Raw genomic sequence first — 19,604 nt, 5'->3', positions numbered from 1 at the left:
CAATTGGTAGGGCTTTCAGTTAGGATAGGTAGAATAAAAAGGACGCTGCGCTAGGAGGAGACACTATGGTGGGGGGAACCAGACTTCCGGCTGGCTCCAGAATTGAATGGGGGGCTTCCGATTAGGGCCTTTGTGGCTCTTTGAGTGTTTAAGGTTGCTGACCCTGGTATAGCCAGTTCAATGGTTCCTACCCATCCACCCCAACAATCAGACTACAATCTCTTAAGTGAACCATTTTCTCTCTATCTCTACCCTCCCACCCGCATATGTGTGAAAAAAGAAAATAACTTCCAACAGAAGAGAATATGTGTAGTTCATATATGTAGAATTGCAGTAAAAATGCCCCAAAATGATCTGACAGGTGTACATTTTTGAATATTGTAGTGAGACAATATGATAACCTTCTTCCACCTTAATTCCATTTCTTGCAGGATTTTGCTCTTCAGACTAGCCACAGGTCTTTTTCTTCTTCATGTATAGATCTAAAGAAATAAATATCAACAGCCTTTCTTTTGTTCTGTTGTATCCCCTTGTAGCCCGACCCTGCCGGCCGAGATATTTCAATTCTTCCCATTTTGGAGCATTGTGAAAACACTCATATGACTATATGGCTTGGCATAGTTTATGCCTATAAAGGCCTACTCATGGTAAGTTGAATGGTAAGTGCAGCTCAGAGTCTAGGGTGGTAGTGTAATGTTTAGTATCTTGGCTCAGGAATTTGGGAAACTTTAATTCACAGTTTTGTTTAGCCATAAAACTGACTGGGGTCACTATATATTAGTCCTTGTTGCTCTGCCTAGCTTACCTTCTAGGATGGTTTCTGAATAAAAAAGATGATAGGAGAAAATTGAGTACTTCCCCTGAAACCTTAAAGGAATGATAGGAGAAAAATATATGAAATAAAAACGTATACCTTGCCTGTCTTGTTTGTGCTATGTTTTTCTAAACTAAACATCTACAATATATTAGAGAAGTTTATTTCATTGAAATATATATATGTTCTAATTATAAGTAAATAGAATATATTATATATATTCTATATATAATATTATATATATTATAGCATATTATAACATGCTCTTAAAATGAGAGCCAGTTTGCTGTAGACTAGGGTGCTGACCTAGTTCTGGTCCTGCCTTACCCATGAAAAACAGCTGGTGACCTTAGGCCAATGATTCTCATTCAGCCCAAATCATCTTACAGAGTTGCTGTTGGAGGGAAAAGGAAGAGGAAGGGGTATTATGTATGTTTGCTATCTTAAATTATTTAATTAATTAATAATAAAGGTGGGATAAAAAACTAATCAATAAAATATAGACATGCATTTGAGTTTATCATAAAAACAGAAATCAAAATAAATTATCTTGTGATAACAGTGAGATTAATTCCAGAAAGCAAAGTTATAAGATTCCAATTTTTTATTCTACCGTGTTTTCCCAAAAATAAAACATGTCCAGATAATAAGCCCAATCGGGCTTTTCAGCACATGTGATAATATAAGCCACCCCCACAAAATAGCCCCCCGACCAACTACTTACACGCATGCTCAGCCAGTCCTGCCATTTCCTCTGATTGCTTGCCGCGCAACCAAAATGAGTTGAGGAGGTGAAGCCAGAGGGAGGGGAAGAGGGGACATGCCCACCCCTCAGCAGCCTGCTGCTCCCCTTCCCCGCCATCTCTTTATTGAGAGGGGTGGCGGTAAGGCGGGGGAGAAGCGAGATGCGTGGAGCGAGACGTGGCTCCCCTTGCCATCTCTTCTTCCCCCTCACCAGGCATGACACGGCTCCTGCCCTTCACTTAGCCACCCACTCCCTTTAGGGATGCAATTTGGGGGTGGCAGGTGGGACGGGTGAGAAGCGGGACACAGGTCTTACCTTTTAAGCTCCGTCGCTTTCCTCGCCGTTGTGTCTGGGGAAACACGCTGTAAAAGAAAGCCATCTTGCGAGTTCGAGAAGTTTGATTGTTGAAAGATGGAGAATGTGGTCTGCAGACACGAAAGCTGCATATTAAAAGCTTGACTACTAACATTATGATATCTTGTATTCTCACTGTCCAATGTAAATGGGTTTCTGCCCTTTAAATACAACAAGTAAAAGCAAATAGTATTGATTATCTTGTGACTTCAAAGTACCTTCACTGCACCTTGAAATACACGACTTGATAAAAACATCAGTAATTGTAACTTAACGTAATTGTACCCAGTCTATTGGAAATACCTTTAATGGCTCTTTAGCAATGAACCTGGTTTTATAACTTAATGTTTCAATTACAGAAATATAAATAATATATTCATCTCAGGTGCTGTTTGTTAGATTTCTATCCTGCCTTTCCTTCAGGAGCTTTGGGTACACACATAATACTCTCCTCCATTATTTTCCCCTTACCACACAGGATTGTTGAGCTAGAATAAAATAACTGGGTCACTTATTTGTGAACTTGATGGTTGTGGGTAAGCTTCAACCTGGGATTCCCAATTCCTAGGCCAACACTTTAACAACTCTGTCTAGCCAATGATCAGCAGAGAGAAGGGAGCTGCTACTCTATGTTAGCTCCTTTATGTTTCTTGTTTAGGCTGTACTTAGTGCCCTCTAGTAAGTAATGTAGTTATAGAAACGTGTAAGTAGGCACCATTATGGCAGCACCTCCACCCACCCTCCCTCCCTGGTCTGAAATTAAATACCATAAAATGTTATCAAATCAATGTTAAGCTCTTTAAAATCCTATCATTTGAAAAAGAAGAGTTAGTCAGATTCATCAGTGGAAATTAAATATACTTGCATTTATCAAACTAAGCCTAAAATTCAGTGCAGGATTTACATTGTCTAATGCACAAGAATAGAAACAGTAAAACTGCTTCCTTCTGATCCAGATTTAATATTGTATTTAAAGAGCTGCATTCTATGTGTATAATGTGTGTTATCCTTTCTGTTTTGTTTGTTTGTTTAGAGTGGGGGGAGGAAATCTCTTCCTCCCAATTTCAATATATGAATGCAATTTTGTTTTCAAAAATGAAAAATGGGTGTTTTATTACAAAATGCCTTCCTTTATTTTCTGGTTTCAGCTATTTGGCTGTTTTTTAGCTTGGGAAACTCGAAATGTGAGCATTCCTGCTCTGAACGACAGTAAATACATCGGCATGAGTGTTTATAATGTGGGCATCATGTGCATCATTGGAGCTGCGGTTTCCTTTCTTACACGAGACCAGCCCAATGTACAGTTCTGCATTGTGGCCCTAGTCATTATATTTTGTAGCACCATTACCCTCTGCTTAGTCTTTGTACCTAAGGTAAGTAACCTGATTTGTAATGAATGGTTTTATTTGCATATGATTTTGTGCAGCAATTAGGTGCGTGTCTCCACAATGCTTTGGAATGAGGAAGAACCATGCAAAAGGGAAGACTTGGCTCCACTTCTATAAGATGAGAGCCAATAGAATGTTATGGTTAGTGCATCGCAGGGAGTTTCTCGAGTTGTATATATAAAAAAGCTAGAAATCATAATCATAATCAAAATTGCCCGTATTAGGTTTGAACGTTATTTCACAATTACCTGTAATTCTAGACATAGGAAGGAGAGACCTGCATTAATCTGTGATGGTAAAAATTAAGAATCTAGTGGCACCTTTTTCAGTTAAACAAATTTTATTGAAAGACATAAGCTTTTCTGAGCTGCATCTCACTTCATCAGATGCATAGAATGGATGCACTGAGGTGGCAAGGGATCATAGCAGTACTGAGGCTACTTGCATGGGTTTCTGGAAGCTCAGTGGTACAGTAGGAAATTTTTGCCAGTTGGGAATGGGATTATATGTAGCTGAATAATTTTAAGTCATGTGTATGTAGAAAATGAGCTGGTTGCTGCTGCAAACTATAAACTTGATACTTGAATTATTTGTGTGCTCTATAACCTTTATTTCTACAGTCTTTTAAGGGATAGAGGGGCAAAGATAGCCAATGACTCAATAATTTTCCTTGAGGATTATTTCATTGCTGTTAAAATTTTTCAGTTAATTACTCTAAGAACAAATCCAGATGCTGCCACTCGGAACAGAGGGCTTCAGTTCACCCAAAATCAGAAGAAAGATGACTCAAAAACATCAACATCTGTCACCAGTGTCAACCAAGCCAGCACATCTCGATTAGAAGGGCTACAGTCAGAGAACCACCAGCTTAGAATGAAAATAACAGAGGTATTACCTGCTCTGATTGTATCCTGTTGACTTTGCATGCAAGCTCATTTTGTACAGCCAGGAAGCCATTCACATTTGAAGTCAAAACAAATGAAACATAAAGAACCACATTTTAAATTGGCCATATTTTCCTTGTATGTAATCCCAGCCTCCATACTGGGCATTAGCCTCATGAATATAGAGAATTTGTCCATTTTTTCCAGAATAATTCTCTTCTCATTCCCATTTCCTAATACTGCTGTTGCCCTATCAAATATAGAATGTATTTTTAGCTATGATCTGATAGTACTTTCAGTCACGATTTTTTAAATCATTATTAGAACAGAACAATCATCCATTATTTTGCTGATAACTATTTATTGCTAGTATTACTTGTAATTGATTTTCTACACTTCAAGAGTAAGACATTTCAAAAATAAAACCATGTTATTGAACGTTGATTCATTTTTAGTATAATAAAGGCAGATTTCATAACCCACCATGCCAATTTTCTAACATCCTAATCAGAGGTGGGTTTCAGCAGGTTCTGACCAGTTCTGGAGAACCAGTAGCGGAAATTTTGAGTAGTTCGGAGAACCGGTAGTAAAAATTCTGACTGGCCCTGCTCCCATCTGTTCTCTGCCTCCCAATTCCCAGTTGATCAGGAAGAAATGGGGAGTGGGGTGGGAATGGAGATTTTACAGTATCTTTCCTCTGTCACACCCACCAAACCACACCCACCAAGCCATGCTACACCCACCAAGCCACACCCACAGAACCGGTAGTAAAAGTTTTTGAAACCCACCACTGATCCTAATCCATATGTATTCTAGTGGGACTATTCTAATTATTCTTTTTTAAAGCCGTTTAATGTAACGTGCAGTGACAAAATCCAACATACTGCTAAAATGACTGTGGCCGTGCTTAAATGAAATGATTAGTGGAATTGCTGAAAATTCTGATTTATCATTCATCTCCATTTGGCTCTTCTCACCAGCAGCAAAGACAAACGTAGTCAGAAGGTAATGAGAAAACAAACATGTCCAGTTATCTGCACCTGTCCAGTACAGTCCAACAGGGAGGGTGCACTCTGTACCCCATCAATTAAAGAATGCTATCTTGCAGGACCCAGGAAGCACACCTATTTCTGTTGCAATTCCTGCCCTCTGGAATAATTCCCCTTCCTCCTGAGATTTCAGGAAACTGTAGAAAGCCTGGAAAACAGGAAGGGGAAACTTGCTTCAAATCCAGTTTTTAGGGCAGGGAGAGTAGAGTAATGGCAGCCCAAGCAGATCCTAAGATACAGAGCTGTTGCTATATATTTTGCTGCCTTTATGTGCCTGCTATCACAAAACCCCTCCCAGGCAATACCAAATTCTTTCTTTTCTTTTTTTAAAGTTTTTTATTTTTAAGTATACATCAGTATCAATATATGAACAGTGTGATCCCTGGGTATAATTCATTTTGATACAAACATCAATAATGATAATCATAATAATTGTTATATTAATTAAACTTAAATAATCCTAGTATTAATATACATTTTTTTAAAGTAGCTATTCAATATTTCAGTATTCCATTTTAATTCCAATAATGTTGTACACATACATGGTAATACCATCTTTCCCCCTCTAATCTTTTCCATCAAATTATTACTTATATTCTTTTATGTAGAAAGAAAGAGAAAGAAAAAATTATATCTGCTACTATTCCCCCATTTCTTATTTCTACCTCTATTCTAACTTCTAATTAGCTCACTATTGCTAATCGTAATATTAATATACATGTTTATATAAGGCATAGCCCTTCATTATTTAATTATTGTTCAAAGTCCCAATACGCCATTCAAGTACCAGTCTTCCCATTATTTAAACATACCTTATAATATTCTTTTTCAACCTCCAGTCTTTCCATCTAACTATTGCTTCAAATAAAGGTATATATTCTTATTTCTACCTCTATTCAAATTTCTAATCAGACCATCATTGTATCAGAAAAAAAGAATACACACACACACGCACAAATTCCTTTCTATCCATCATCTCTTGCCCATTTTAATACTTCAATTCTTATTCATTTTTTGGCTTGCCTCCCATAATCCTCTCTTGGATCTCTATCAACACCTGTATCTTCACCATTCAGACTGAATATTTCTCCCATCTCTATCCTCCTAAGCTGCCAGGTCTCCAGAATATTCACCCAAGCCCCTATCTCTCTTTCAAAAGTATCTTCCCAGTCCAATTCCATTTTTAAATCTCTTAAAGTGCTTTTCCCTTGATTTATTTCCTCAGTCATTATTATCTTAATCATCTTCTTCTCATCTTCTTGCTTTGTTTCCTGGTTTGTCTATTCTGTTTTTTCTTTTGTTTTTTCTGCTATCTCCTCTCTTTCCTGGACACTTTGATCTTCATTCATCGTCACTTGTAGTATATTTTCTATTTTCCCATAGATGCCTTGCATTAGGTACTTTATCTCTCTGTGATTCTTTTCCATAGTACCCCTAATGCTTTGAAACATCAACACCATTTCTCTCACTCCTTTCCACCTGATCTTGTCTTAATTTAATAAGTCCCACTCTTACTCAAGTCCAAAAGCAATATATTCCAGTCTAATGTTACTCCTCAGAAAGTTCAGTAATCATAGTCCTTTACATCTCAGAATTATTAATCAATTCCATTTAAGTAGTCCAGAAAGCTTCCGCAAGTCAAAAGTCACTTTGCTTTACTTAACAGTCTCTCATAACAAAGTCTTCAGTAATCATAAAGTACAGTAACTAGTTATAGGGCAGTAAGTGTCATCACAATCTTCCAGATGAATGTTGTTTATTCTCTCATCAAAAAGTTTTTCTAAGCTTGGACTTCCGGTTGGCACCGCCGGCGTCGCAGACGGTCTTCTTGGACCGCCAGCCCCACGATTCCATTGGAGCCGTTCTGACAGCGCTAATCAGCTGTCAGAGGCTTAAAAACCTCTCCTTCGGGAGAAGAAGGAGAGGAGAGCCGGTGGGCGAGGGTAGAGCTCCCCGGGAGCCCCTGGATTAATTCCAGGGGCTTGGAGGGTGAGAGCTCCCCGTTCAGCCCACTGAAGCTCCGGATCTGTGGCGACTCCATTTAAACGGAGCCAGATGCCGGCAACCAACTCTGCTTTCAAGAAGAAGATTAATTGATTTCAAAAAGCAGACAGAACGGAAGCAGGAGAACAAGCTTTTGCAAGTATATGCTTAACTCCTGGGATACATTGTTTCTATTTGATTTTGCTGGGCTGGAGCTGGAAATGGCATCTTTGTTGTGGGTGTGAAAGTGAAAGCAGGAAATGAAAGTGCTTGTTAATAGACTTGTGCTTAGAGACTGGATTTAAACTTTTGGATTTGAGAGCTGGATCTAGAAAAAACTATCTTGCTTGATAAACTACAAATAAATCTGAGAAAGCTGCTTGAGAGACTTTATGGCTGTGAAAAGAAAAATTATTTTAAAATAATATGGCTTCCAAGGAAGGAGTTTCTGAAAGTGGAGGCTCTTTAATGGCGTTAGAAATGACACAGAGAACTGAAACACAGAGCCAGGAGGTTTTTTTTAGAGACCTTGCAGAATTTATAAAGGAAGCCATGAATAACCAAATTGAAATTATTAATAACTTTACAGCAATCATGGAACAAAAATTTACAGAATTGGTGGAGGATAAAAAAGCAACTGAGGATGTTTTTGAAGGAAAGCATAATGACAATGTAGACATTTTGATCAAGACAGAAAAGCTGGACGAGGTTTCGGATAAAGATGATTTGGCAGAGGCTTTCACACAATTAATTGAAATGCAGCAACTGGATTTTTCTTTGCAAACTGATCGAGTTAATTCTTTGTTCTATGAACTGACTGTCTATACAAGCAAGAAGAGTCGATATGGGGGCTCTAAATCAGAGGAAATGGTTCCGAGAAAGGGACAAGTCTTAAAGATACATCAACCCCCACTTAAAATTCAAAACCTCCTCAAAATAAAAGAAGGAGGGAGGAAGAAAGATTGGAAAAAATACAGAAAGAAAGGAAGAAGGGAAGATTAATTTTTTCTGGTCTAACTATTGATGTATTAATGATTAACTACAATGATTAACTAAATGAATTGAGAGTTCAATTAATGATTAAGGTTTAGTTATTGTTAAAAATATTTGAATATTGAGCACAAAAGCAGGAGGAATAGCCAAATGATTAAGTATGTATTATCTACTAGTGTTTGTTATTGATTTTTTAAAAATTCTTAGGGCTAAAGGATTATATGTTATTTTGTGTTTAAAGGGAGGTTGATGAATAATCTGTAGAAGGGAAGTTAAGGGGTCTAGGAAGTTTTAATGTCTTGCATTAACTTAGCATATTTTAGCGTATGTTTGGTAAATCTATACCCTATTTTTCTTCTGGGAAGTCGGGGGAGGGGGGAGGGAAGGGGGGCTTGCACAAATGTTTAAATAGATAAGTGATTTGTTTGATTTGTTTGAATTTTAAAAAACAATTAAAAATTTTGTTCTAAAAAAAAAGTTTTTCTAAGCTTGTAGGGATCTGGTATATTCCATTCACCAGTAGATGGTGCCTTCAGCTTAGTTTTCAGTGTTGTTTCAGGTCTTATAGAGTAAATTGATCCAAATTTAATAGTTTATGGAGGCAAAGTTCACTATTCAAGTAAATTCAAGTAGATAGTCCAGCATTTAAATGCCTTTCCAAAACAATGTCTGCCCAATTTAAAAGGTCCAGTTTTAAAAGTCCAGTTTTCTATGTTTTAAAAGGTCTTTAGCTTTTCTCTCCTTAGTTCCTTTCTTTCGGGTCTAGGATTTTTCTCTCTATGGTAGTTCGCCGCTTTAAAAAATAGTTCTAGGAGGCTCTTTTCCTGGATTTTCCTCTTTCTTTCTTTTTTCTTTAAAGTTAGGGTCTAAATAAAAAGGAAGCTTCTCACCCAGCTCCAATCACTGTTCATCTGCATCGCTCCTGTATATTTCTTTGTTGCCTCGGCTGTCCCAGTTTCATGGCAGCCATGATGGCTGCCTCTTCCCTTCATCGAGGGAGAGGGAAAAAGTCCTCAATCCAGCAGGAGAGTTGCTACTCTCCCCGAACTACAGGGCACCCCTTTTTTCTTCACCACTCTTACAGGGTGGCTTTAGCTCCTTTCAGAGCCCTCCAACAGGGAGAACTGGGCGTGGGAGCATGGAGACCTGCTCCTCACATCCAATACCGCCGTGACATCAGCCAGAAGTCCCCCCAGGCAATGCCAAATTCTGAAGAGTTCCTGACAGCAAGGATTTGGATTTAATTCCTAGCCCAGAAAACTGCATGGGTATGTGGTTGCCTTTTTCAAAGTGACGTATTGGAGTGAGTAGTCTTGTTCTGAGCCTTCAGAGCAAAATTTGCGGGTAGGCCCTTGATCTTTTTCCTTCTCAGTTTGCTTCTTGAGTGAGCTGCCACCCTACTCTTGCTGGTCCTGAGCAGATGTGTTTTGTATTTATATAATGCAAATTCTTGACATACGATAATCATGGTACTTCTTATGATACATTCTAAGATAGCTGGACATAATTAACTTCCTCAGGTATCAGATAAAGAACATAGTGAGAGGATATTGGCTTTCCAAAATCCATCTATTAGTTTTATGAAAGAATAGAATTAGAGATTTTCCGATGTAGAGGTCAGGTTTTCCAAACACTTTGACTATGACCATTATCCAGTGGTGGGATTCAGCCAGTTCACACCACTTCGGAAGAGCCGGTTGTTAACTTTCTGAGCAGTTTGGCAAACTGGTTGTTGGAAGAAATCATTATGACAGAGAACCGATTGTTAAATTACTTGAATCCCACCACTGCCATTATCCATTTTGCAGCCAACTGGTGGTGGGGTGGAAAATCTGGGTATATCACTAGAGTGTTGCTTATACAGAAAAAGATACATTTTCATTTATCCCTCAGCTATTTTAACTCAGTGCAAAAATACCCATGAGAGAGAAAGAGAAAAAAAAAAAACAGATGATAGATTATGTACCATCAAGTTGATGTCTAATGCTAACGAGCCAACTCAGAATACAATACTACCCTTTTCTCCTATAACAAAGTGGGAGAGAGGGGAGGAAATGGAATACAGTTTCCTCAAAAACATTAAAAAGGGCTTCTTTAATTTAAATCCAGCAGAAAAAAAAATTTCCCAACTGCACCACAATGAGTTTATAGATATGTCTAAATGATTCTTACACTAACCAATCTCCATAATGGAATGAGATTTTATTGATAACTTTCTCCTCTTCCCCAGTTAATACTGCATCGTAGCTGGAACACTGGAACACTGCCATTTTAAATAACTGATAATAATGAAATGAAAAGAGCAGAAATTTACATACTCTTCCCAAATCTATCTCACCAAACTCAAGTGGAACGTAATGTTCCACAATTTAGCTGGATTGCAATGAAGTTTAATTGCACTGATGATAATGACTGGGCTATTTATTATATGGCGTTTGCTACTGACTATCTTCTAGGTCTGTGGCTTCATGTAGGAGCATTCTTAGGAAAAATATGATTATTTGAACTTGCTTTGGCTTTCGTTTTAGATTTAAAATGTATTCGTTTTAATCTGACCTACCATTTTATATGTTTTTACACATATGCACCAGTGGTGGGTTTCAAAAATTTTTACTACCAGTTCTGTGGGTGTAGCTTGGTGGGAGTGGCATGGCTGGGTGGGGCATAGCTTGGTGGGCATGGCAGGGGAAGGATACTGCAAAATCTCCATTCCCTCCCCAATCCAGGGGAAGGTTACTGCAAAATCCCCTTTCCTCCTGATCAGCTGGGACTCGGAAGGCAGAGAATAGATGGGGGTGGGCCCAGTCAGAATTTTTACTACCGGTTCTCTGAACTACTCAAAATTTCCACTACTGGTTCTCCAGAACTGGTCAGAACTTGCTGAAACCCACCTCTGATATGCACATACAGAGGATACACAGTATGTAAAACACCCATACAAAGCTCAAATGAGACAGTATGAAAGTCATGTAAAACCTTGTAAATGAGAACATGATATAATATAATATTCATACCAGTCTAGTGTGACAGCTGAGGTAAAGGAAGGTGCTGGACTATATATATCCCATTCTAAAGATAATATTTTTAAAAGTATAGGTAGGTAGATTTGCAAAATTTTGTCGTTAAAAGATATAGTTCTAATTTTCCCTTGGAGTAAGTTTCCTGCTCCGGTCTATCTCATAGGGCTGATGGAATGTTTGGCCCTTTTTTGTTTGTTTGTTTGGTCATTCTTAAAAATCTACCATGCATCCTTTATTTACCCCTTAGTGGAAGCGAGTTTTCAGTTTTCTTTTTAGGCCAAGTTAGTAAAATTATGAAGCAAGAACTCCTACTGCACACTTGATATCAAGGTTTGCAAGTGGGAAGGGCTTATCATTCCCTCTCTGCCAGTATCACAGCAATGGAGAGGAAAAATTCTAAAGATGTTGCCATTCCCTTATTTCTCTCAGTGATTTCATTAGGGACAACCTCTCTTAATAAATGTTCCTCCACTCATGACATAAATCACAATTCATAATCATAAGCCATTATTGGTGATTGTTCCCACCCTTTGGAAATATCTACCGAGAGAAACCTCCTTCCACCAAGAAAACATGGGTGTTTTTTTTAATAGTTTAGTATCTGCTAACTTTCTGCTGAAGTGCATTAGGTTTTAATTTGATGGGCTATTGCCTATTTTGTTTTAATTTAGAGAATTTTAATGTTTTAATTTTAACTCTTGATTTATCTATGGTTTACTCTGAGCTACCTTGATTATTATTTTTACTGGAAATGTGGAGAGTGATGGAATTCAGTCATGCTAGAAAATTCAAATCTTAAAGTGATTTTGCATGAGAGGTTTAAATACACTTCAGTTTCTTTTGCATTGCTTAAATTAATATGATGGTTCTTGTTACTTATTAATTCATTTGTAACAGAAAGCTGAGAACAAGCATTTGAAGGTTGAATATCTCAGCTAATTTAGGTTTTACAATCACATTACAAAGTTAATTGAAGCAAGGGCCACTTCACTCTTCAGGTATAAAAACATTAGAAGGCTTAAGGCTGTGAATCAGCTGGATGACTTGAGAAGTTGTAGGAAACACCTCATCAGCTATCTTTAATGATCAAAGATTTATCTGAGAATGTTTTCCAAGGAACAAAATACTAGCATTTATCCTTATAAATTTTACTCTATATTTCTTGCATTAAACAATCTACAGTACTTGGGGAAACAAATGGAATGTCAAGATGGACAGATGCACATTGACTTAAAGCCAGAAATATTCTTCTTGGGGAATTTACCTGAGAAATATAATAAGGAGAATGCATATTTAATTATTCATATATTAACTGCAGCTAGAATTGTATTTGCACAAAATTGGAAAAGTGAGGTGATTCCCACAGATGAAAATGTGATTAGGAAAATATTAGAATGTACAGAAATGAATAGACTAATGCTAGCAATCAAGGAAAAAGAACAAACTGAATATTACATGACATGGGACTTATTTTATCAATGGTTAGACAATAAAAACGGATGTTAGAAGCAGGGAAACAAAAGACCATTTTAACCAAGATTAGTGAAATAAAGAAGATACGTTAAGAGAGAGAAGCGAATATTATGATTATTATGTTTAATATTATCATTTTAATACTATAGAATTAATGTTAAAGTAATGAATATTGCTGTAAATTTTGACTATTACTGTATAAAGTTATCTGTACCCGGATGACACAGTTTAATTGAAGATGGAATTATTATATTGAAAAATAAAAAGTTTATTTTTAAAAAAAAAAAGATGGAGAGATGTTAGTGCGAAGTTCTCCTTTTCATTTGATTTCAAGGACACTTTTTAAATAGAATGATCTCCTTAACTACCCATTTGATAACAGCCACCAACAAACACCAAAGAATGTTTTTCCAGATTTTTCACAATGCCATTATATACCTACCAACACCTTTAGGACTGCACTACTGTCTACCCTTGGAAGAATGAGAAGAATTAGAGGAAAGAAGTTTCCCAAAGGTGCCTGTAGCAGCTGTCAAAATTCATAGACCCTAAACTAAGCACCCATCTATAACAATTTAACAAGGTCTAATCTTAACATGTGATATGGAATGACACATGAGAAATGAAATTAAAACAAGTAGTCCTTACCATGACCACTTCACCTTACATTACCATTTCTATTGTGTTATTCTGTTATTCATCAAACTGAGAACTGGTTTGATATATGTAAGAAGCTTAGTATTTGTGGTTAGTCAAATGCATGATCAGATTACAAGATATCCATTTATAGGCAAAACTGGTGTGTCTTTTTTAAAATGTGGGTACCTTCTATCATATTTACAGGAAACCTCTGCAAAGGAACAGCAATGAAATAGGAAGCAGATTTTGTACACACACACACACAACTAGCAATCAAGAAAGGATTTTTTATGATTCATTATCTATAGATGTCTCCACAGATGAATAATAGTACTGTAGTTTAAGTTCTTTATATGTGTACCTTTATGCATAGTTAAAATAAAAATACTTCACAAAGCTGGTGTCCATAAAAAGTAGGACGAAAAAAGAATGAAGGATAATAAATGTTTTCATATTTTTATAACATGCTTTTCTTTTAACAGTTGGACAAAGCTCTAGAAGAAGTCACAATGCAGCTTCAGGACACACCTGAAAAAACAACATATATTAAACAGAACCACTATCAAGAGCTCAATGATATTCTCAGTATACGCAATTTTACAGAAAGCAAAGGTATGGAATGTACAAAGCCCAATAAAGATTTGGTTATATAAAAGGCATTGGTCCCATGTGTCCCTTATGTGGTAAAGCAGAACAAGAGCCAGCACTATGCTATGATGGCATTATTTTGCATAATAAATGTCAGTGAAACTTTGTAGGCAACCTCATTAATACAGTTTTACCCAAGCAGCCTACAAAGGCAATAGTACAGAGATTTTTTTAATCTTGATCTCTTTCCCATTCATGGAACATAATCCACGTTGATCTGCATAACTCAGTTCTAATCTTCTATTTTATTAGTCACCATTCTAAAGTTCTCATATATTGCTCCCTAATCCAGATCCTGATCTAATATGAAGAGGAGAAAGTAATGAGACCGAACACTTCATTCCTCTCCTATATAACACAAAGGAATGAATTTATGAATTAAAATATGAAGATCTTTAATAAACCTAACTTTAATACTGGGGCAGTGAAGTTCAATGTTTTCATTTATGGTGATTCTCAATTATCCAGATCATGGTTGTCCGAAAGATGCTTTTCAAAAGGCAAACATACTTTCTTGTTTTTTTTTTCCTTGAAAATGTTTCGCTTGTCATCCAAGAAGTTTCTTCAGTTCAACTGAGTTTATTTATAATTCTAATTTTAGATCGCTGATTTTGTATGCGCGCATGTGTATATGTGTTGTAAATGCTAGTTTTGGAGGACAAATTTCTTCTTCCTTATCTAATTTGTTTCAATCTGAATAAGAAATATTAGTATTTTGTAATACCACAAAAATTATTGTTGTCCAGTTGGAGATAGATTTTAGATCAAATAAATAATTTTGAGAAACAATATTGTAGTTTGTAAAATAATTACATTGTTTTGCAAATAATGTACTGTATAGAAAAATGCATCATAATGCTCCGTAAATAAAAGTCTGAAAATATTTTTTTTATCCAGATGGTGAAAAAACAGTGTTGAAAAATCATCTTGATCAAAATCCACAAGCACAATGGAATACTACAGAGTCGTCCAGAACAAGCAAAGATTTTATAGAAGATATCAACTCCCCAGAACAGTAAGTAAAGTAATTATTTCTTGCTAGATGTTCGCAAGAATTAAAAGTATTTTAATTTTAAATTATACAAAACATGTTCCTCAAAAATTCTTTGAAATAAAGATAAAAAGAAAGGCCTACAAGTGTTTAATACTTCAAGAGAAGAAAAAGATTTTACTCCATGAAGATAAACTGGAAGGAGTGACCTAAACTTAATGAGTTAACTGGAATCAGGATGCATTTTTCTCTGCTTGATATGTGCAACTGAAAGAAAGGTTTAACCCAAAATTTGAAAATGTATTTTTTTACATATATATAAAATGCTTAAGTAACTCTTAAACGAGGCAAAAGCTATTGAAAATGTATTTGAGAGTACCTATATTAAGAGAAGGTTAAAGAAAATGATGTATTAGTTTAAAGAAAAACTCTATATGTTAAAAAGGATATTTATATCACACTCCCTTTCCCCCATTCCATTTCAATCCCTTAATTTCCCATTTTCTTTTTTTCTTTGTATTTTATATAATAAAAAAATAAAAACGATAAAAGTAAAATTGCAGGCAGCCGGCAGGCAGCAGAAGTAGCCTGCAGTACTGCATTCTAACCACTGCGCTACCACGGCTCTTCATCCACCACCGATGTTCTGCTCATTATCCTGGGTTTACCAAACTGGCTACAGAATCATTTGAGGTGCTAGTATAGTTCCTAGTGGATGCATCCTAAAGTGAGGGGCCCTTTGCTAGCAGCCCTTGACAGTACTGAATACCTGGCTAAATGTCCTTATCGTTCTGTGTTCTTTCTTCACAGCATACAGCGACGACTCTCCTTACAGCTGCCCATTCTTCATCACGCTTATTTGCCATCTATCGGAGGAGTTGATGCCAGCTGTGCCAGTCCATGTGTCAGCCCCAGTGCCAGTCCACGGCACAGACATGTGCCACCATCTTTTCGCGTGATGGTCTCTGGCCTGTAAGAGGACATCAGAGCTCCCTGAACTGCTTTTGGACTCAATGGCTGGACTGAACGTCTTGTGTCGAACTCTTGCCTTCTACATATCCTTACTCTTACCACAGAGAAACTAGTGCTATAAGGCCATTTAAAAGGGAGGGCCAGCTCCGCTGCTGGGAAAAAGCATGTAAAGCGGAGAGGTTAGGCAGAGGTTGATCTGTAGCCTTACTTGTGGACGTTTTTATTTCTTTGCAAAGACAGTCACCAAAACCATGTTTCTTCCCAAATTTCTATAGGAGGCAAGGTGGCTAAGAAACCTAAACTTGACCAAAAAAAAATAATAATACAACAGACCCCACTGCAGCATCACTAAGCTTTATACTGCTACTGAAAATGTGAAACGTGAGAAGAAGAAAAATCTCATCAAAAGAGCGCTGAAGTTACTGAGATGTATACCGTATGAGGGATTGCATTCAGCTTCTGGAGACCATAGTTAATTGGACTGACCTTAATTCCTGGAACTAAACTCAGTGAGGAAGAGGAGACTTTTAGGAATAGTTCCAGCATCACTGAGATTTGCACGCAGTCCAGATCATTCAACTAAAGATATTCTTGGAGCAGAAAATGCTTTGGGGGGAAGCAAATCCAAGGCCAAGATTTTAGAGTGGCTACGGCAGGCATCCCAATTTTGGGGAGTGATACTCTTTCTCCTGTTAAGACATTGTGCTCGGTTGAATCCTGGGGTGACTTTCTTCAAATAGCAGAAAACTAGGTCTAGACAGTGCTTAAGGCTGAGGATTGCTACCGAAATCTTCATATCATAAGGTGGATTTTTCTCCATGAATTTGCTTGATTTAAACCACAGCATAATTAATAGTACAGGTAATTGAGCAGAGGAACAAAAGGAGTAGGGTCCTTAGGCACCACACTTTGCTGCTGCAGTTGACTTCTGCAGAAACAGAGATCATACAGACGCCACCTTGGCTTCACATCGGTGTGTGTGAGAAACAGTGGTCATTGAGAATAAGGTAGGCTGAACCAAGTTTGTCAGTTCAAACATACTCTTTGGGATTTGAGTTTAAAAAAGACAAAATCACAACTATGGTGTACAGTAATTTGAAGCAAAATGGTTTTTCTCGCTTGTAAATTCCACCTAAGAGAATAGATTTAATCTATTTCCTTCCTGGGAGCAACTGAATCTGCTATTAATTAGAATGCAACATGAGAGAACTCAAATGAAATGGGCTTCCATAAACTTACTGTTAAGATTTGATCCACACATGTGCTGCTTGTATCCTAGTGGTTCTAGGACATCTCGCTAGGATTAAGATTACTGGGCATGCATAATCCAAAGACAGGCTCCGGGTCCTTTACAATTGCATGGCACGGAGAACTTCAGATGCATTTCTTTCCTGACCAAACACCTGAGAAATGCTACATTGGATGAATTTCCAATTGCTATGTAGTTCTGGGCCACAATACCTTCACTGCTGCAGGTTGCGCATTCAGTATGGGAGAGGCTTAAATACAAGAGTTAAGATTGCCCTTGTCTTACTGCATCCTAGGATGTTCGAGTGAAAGCTTAAGTCTATGCTTTTTCATGCTTTTAGGCTTGTTGATTTTGTTTTTAACTAGTGGAGCTCCTTGTGACATATTGTATAGTTCCACCAGTTGAAATATGTGTATCGTTTGGGAAGACATGAATCACACAGTCTGTCAGGATGTTGAGCAAGCTTAAATCCCAATGCATGCTGTGATAAAGATGTGCCTACCATGTGAGAGACACGAAAGCACACTTCAGAGCCTGATCGTTGCAGAAGACAGGCAAAATACCTTTCCCCACAAACAAACAAAAAAACCCTGTTCTTCCTGCATCCCAGTAACGTATTGATTCAGACTATTTTGTATTGCTGTTAAAATAGCAAAATAAAAATAAAATCTGGCACTGGACCTAAACTATTAGCCAGACAAGAAAAAACAAACAAACAAACAAAGCCTGTCATATCACTTTTATTTTTCCTTAAACACCATTCTCACACTATAACGGATACCACTTTGCCAAACTGCACTGCTCAACATTGGAGCTGGCCACCTTTTGAAAATCATACATTAATTATAGCTTGTAAAAGAAGGTATGGTGAAGAAGAGGTAGTTTTATTTCTATTGCACTTTCTGTCCCCACACAGGAATGAACCTGTTCCACAAATGTCCCCAGAATAGCGTTTAGTATCTGCACAAGAGAGAGATATGCCAACCCAGTCATTGCCGATGCCGCTGATCCTACTTGCCTGATTATATTTCCCATGAATCTTAATCCCTTGAAGGTATCACAGAAATGTTCCCTGAACACACATCACGGAGAGGTCAGGAGGGGATCTGGAAGGGTTAGAACCACAGTGAGTAAATTTACCACAAAGGAAGTAGAACACATTACTCCGTTTGAGCACTAACCACTGAAGGTGTTGTCTGGTGTGGGTGTGCACATGCGTGCACGCACTTGTGCGCGTGCATGCATGTATGTATGTTAACAGTATTCTCTTAATGTATGAATAAACTTCATCAGGACTTTATTTAATACAAATAAATATTACTTTTCAAAAAAGGACAATAATACTGTATATAATGTATACACAAACATTTCTGTAGAAGATATTATTCCAACATAGCAGGAAACAAAACAAAAAAAATCAAAAGTATTGGACTCTTGGCGGTGAGTGTGTGTGTCTGTAACTCTTTGTGACTACTGACTGTGTGCTGTTTCTTAGGTTTAAATCACGCAGTACATTCTTTGTCTAAAATGCAACTGTAGTTTCTCCCACAAGTTTTCTTTTCTTTTCTAATTTCCTGCAGAAAATAAGACCCATAAAATGACTATAGCTATTCAATGTTTCTGGGTTTTTTTAAATATCCTGCAGCAAAAATGTCCTGTAAAAAATTATGATGAGGCTATGCCCCAATGGCATTTTCCAACAACGACAGTGCACAAATGCTTCAACCCAGACTGGACCAGTAAGAATTATTTTTTAAGAAGCAACAGAGAGGAAGAGTGAGAGAACTTGGAGAATTTCTTGTATACCCCTTATACTGCATGAAAATAAATTTTTAATAAATTGTTGCAAAAAAAATCTGTTTTATTAATAAAATAGAGAAAATATAATTACTACTTGGTGATTTATTTGCTGAATTTTAATATACAGCTTTATGTTACGTTATTTTATTTTAATGTTCATAATGTACCACAGAGGAAACTTTGTATATTTCCAAACTGGATTTGACTGGATTTGTGCCAGATGTTATGGAATTTATATCAGTTTCTACTTGTTTATCTTCCTATAGCTGAACTTCTAGAGTGATAAATTCAATATATAACAAATGAACACAGGAACAAACACAAGAAATATAAGCCAACTACTGTATTGGAAATCTTTATGAAATACTGGGCATTTTGTGTGTGCGCATACCCATAGGCATTCCTTGGAGACAAGTCAAAAATATAGAACATTACCTTTTATGTTTTCAGATAATTCAGTTTTAGGGGTATGAAAAAACACTCTCTGGTTCATTTATGTATTTTGCACAAGAAGATTTATATTTGTCTTCATCCTTGTTAAAACCACATTGTGATGACTAATATGTAAGAAGTGAGCCATTGGTGTCCCTGTATTTTTATCC

At 37.0% G+C, this 19,604-nt stretch overlaps 1 protein-coding gene across 2 annotated transcripts in view; it reads left to right on the top strand.

The window, feature by feature from the left end:
- GABBR2 (gamma-aminobutyric acid type B receptor subunit 2) overlaps positions 1 to 19,089 on the top strand; it is a 376,357-nt gene extending 357,268 nt beyond the window's left edge. For both annotated transcript variants that reach the window (XM_034411851.3, XM_034411850.3), the window contains exons 14-19: positions 537 to 647; positions 3,062 to 3,286; positions 4,007 to 4,189; positions 13,825 to 13,954; positions 14,888 to 15,005; positions 15,792 to 19,089. In XM_034411851.3, the coding sequence (XP_034267742.1) occupies positions 537 to 647; positions 3,062 to 3,286; positions 4,007 to 4,189; positions 13,825 to 13,954; positions 14,888 to 15,005; positions 15,792 to 15,957 (933 nt within the window). In that variant the 3' untranslated portion in view covers positions 15,958 to 19,089. The remainder of the gene's footprint in view (positions 1 to 536; positions 648 to 3,061; positions 3,287 to 4,006; positions 4,190 to 13,824; positions 13,955 to 14,887; positions 15,006 to 15,791) is intronic.
- The last annotated feature ends 515 nt before the right edge of the window (positions 19,090 to 19,604 follow it).

This window comes from Pantherophis guttatus, chromosome 3 (genome assembly GCF_059756535.1).
Source record: "Pantherophis guttatus breed Tessera chromosome 3, ASM5975653v1, whole genome shotgun sequence".
Taxonomy (NCBI): domain Eukaryota; kingdom Metazoa; phylum Chordata; class Lepidosauria; order Squamata; family Colubridae; genus Pantherophis; species Pantherophis guttatus.
The sequence above is the reverse complement of the archived record's forward strand: the minus strand, read 5'-3'. Positions and strand labels throughout refer to the sequence as shown.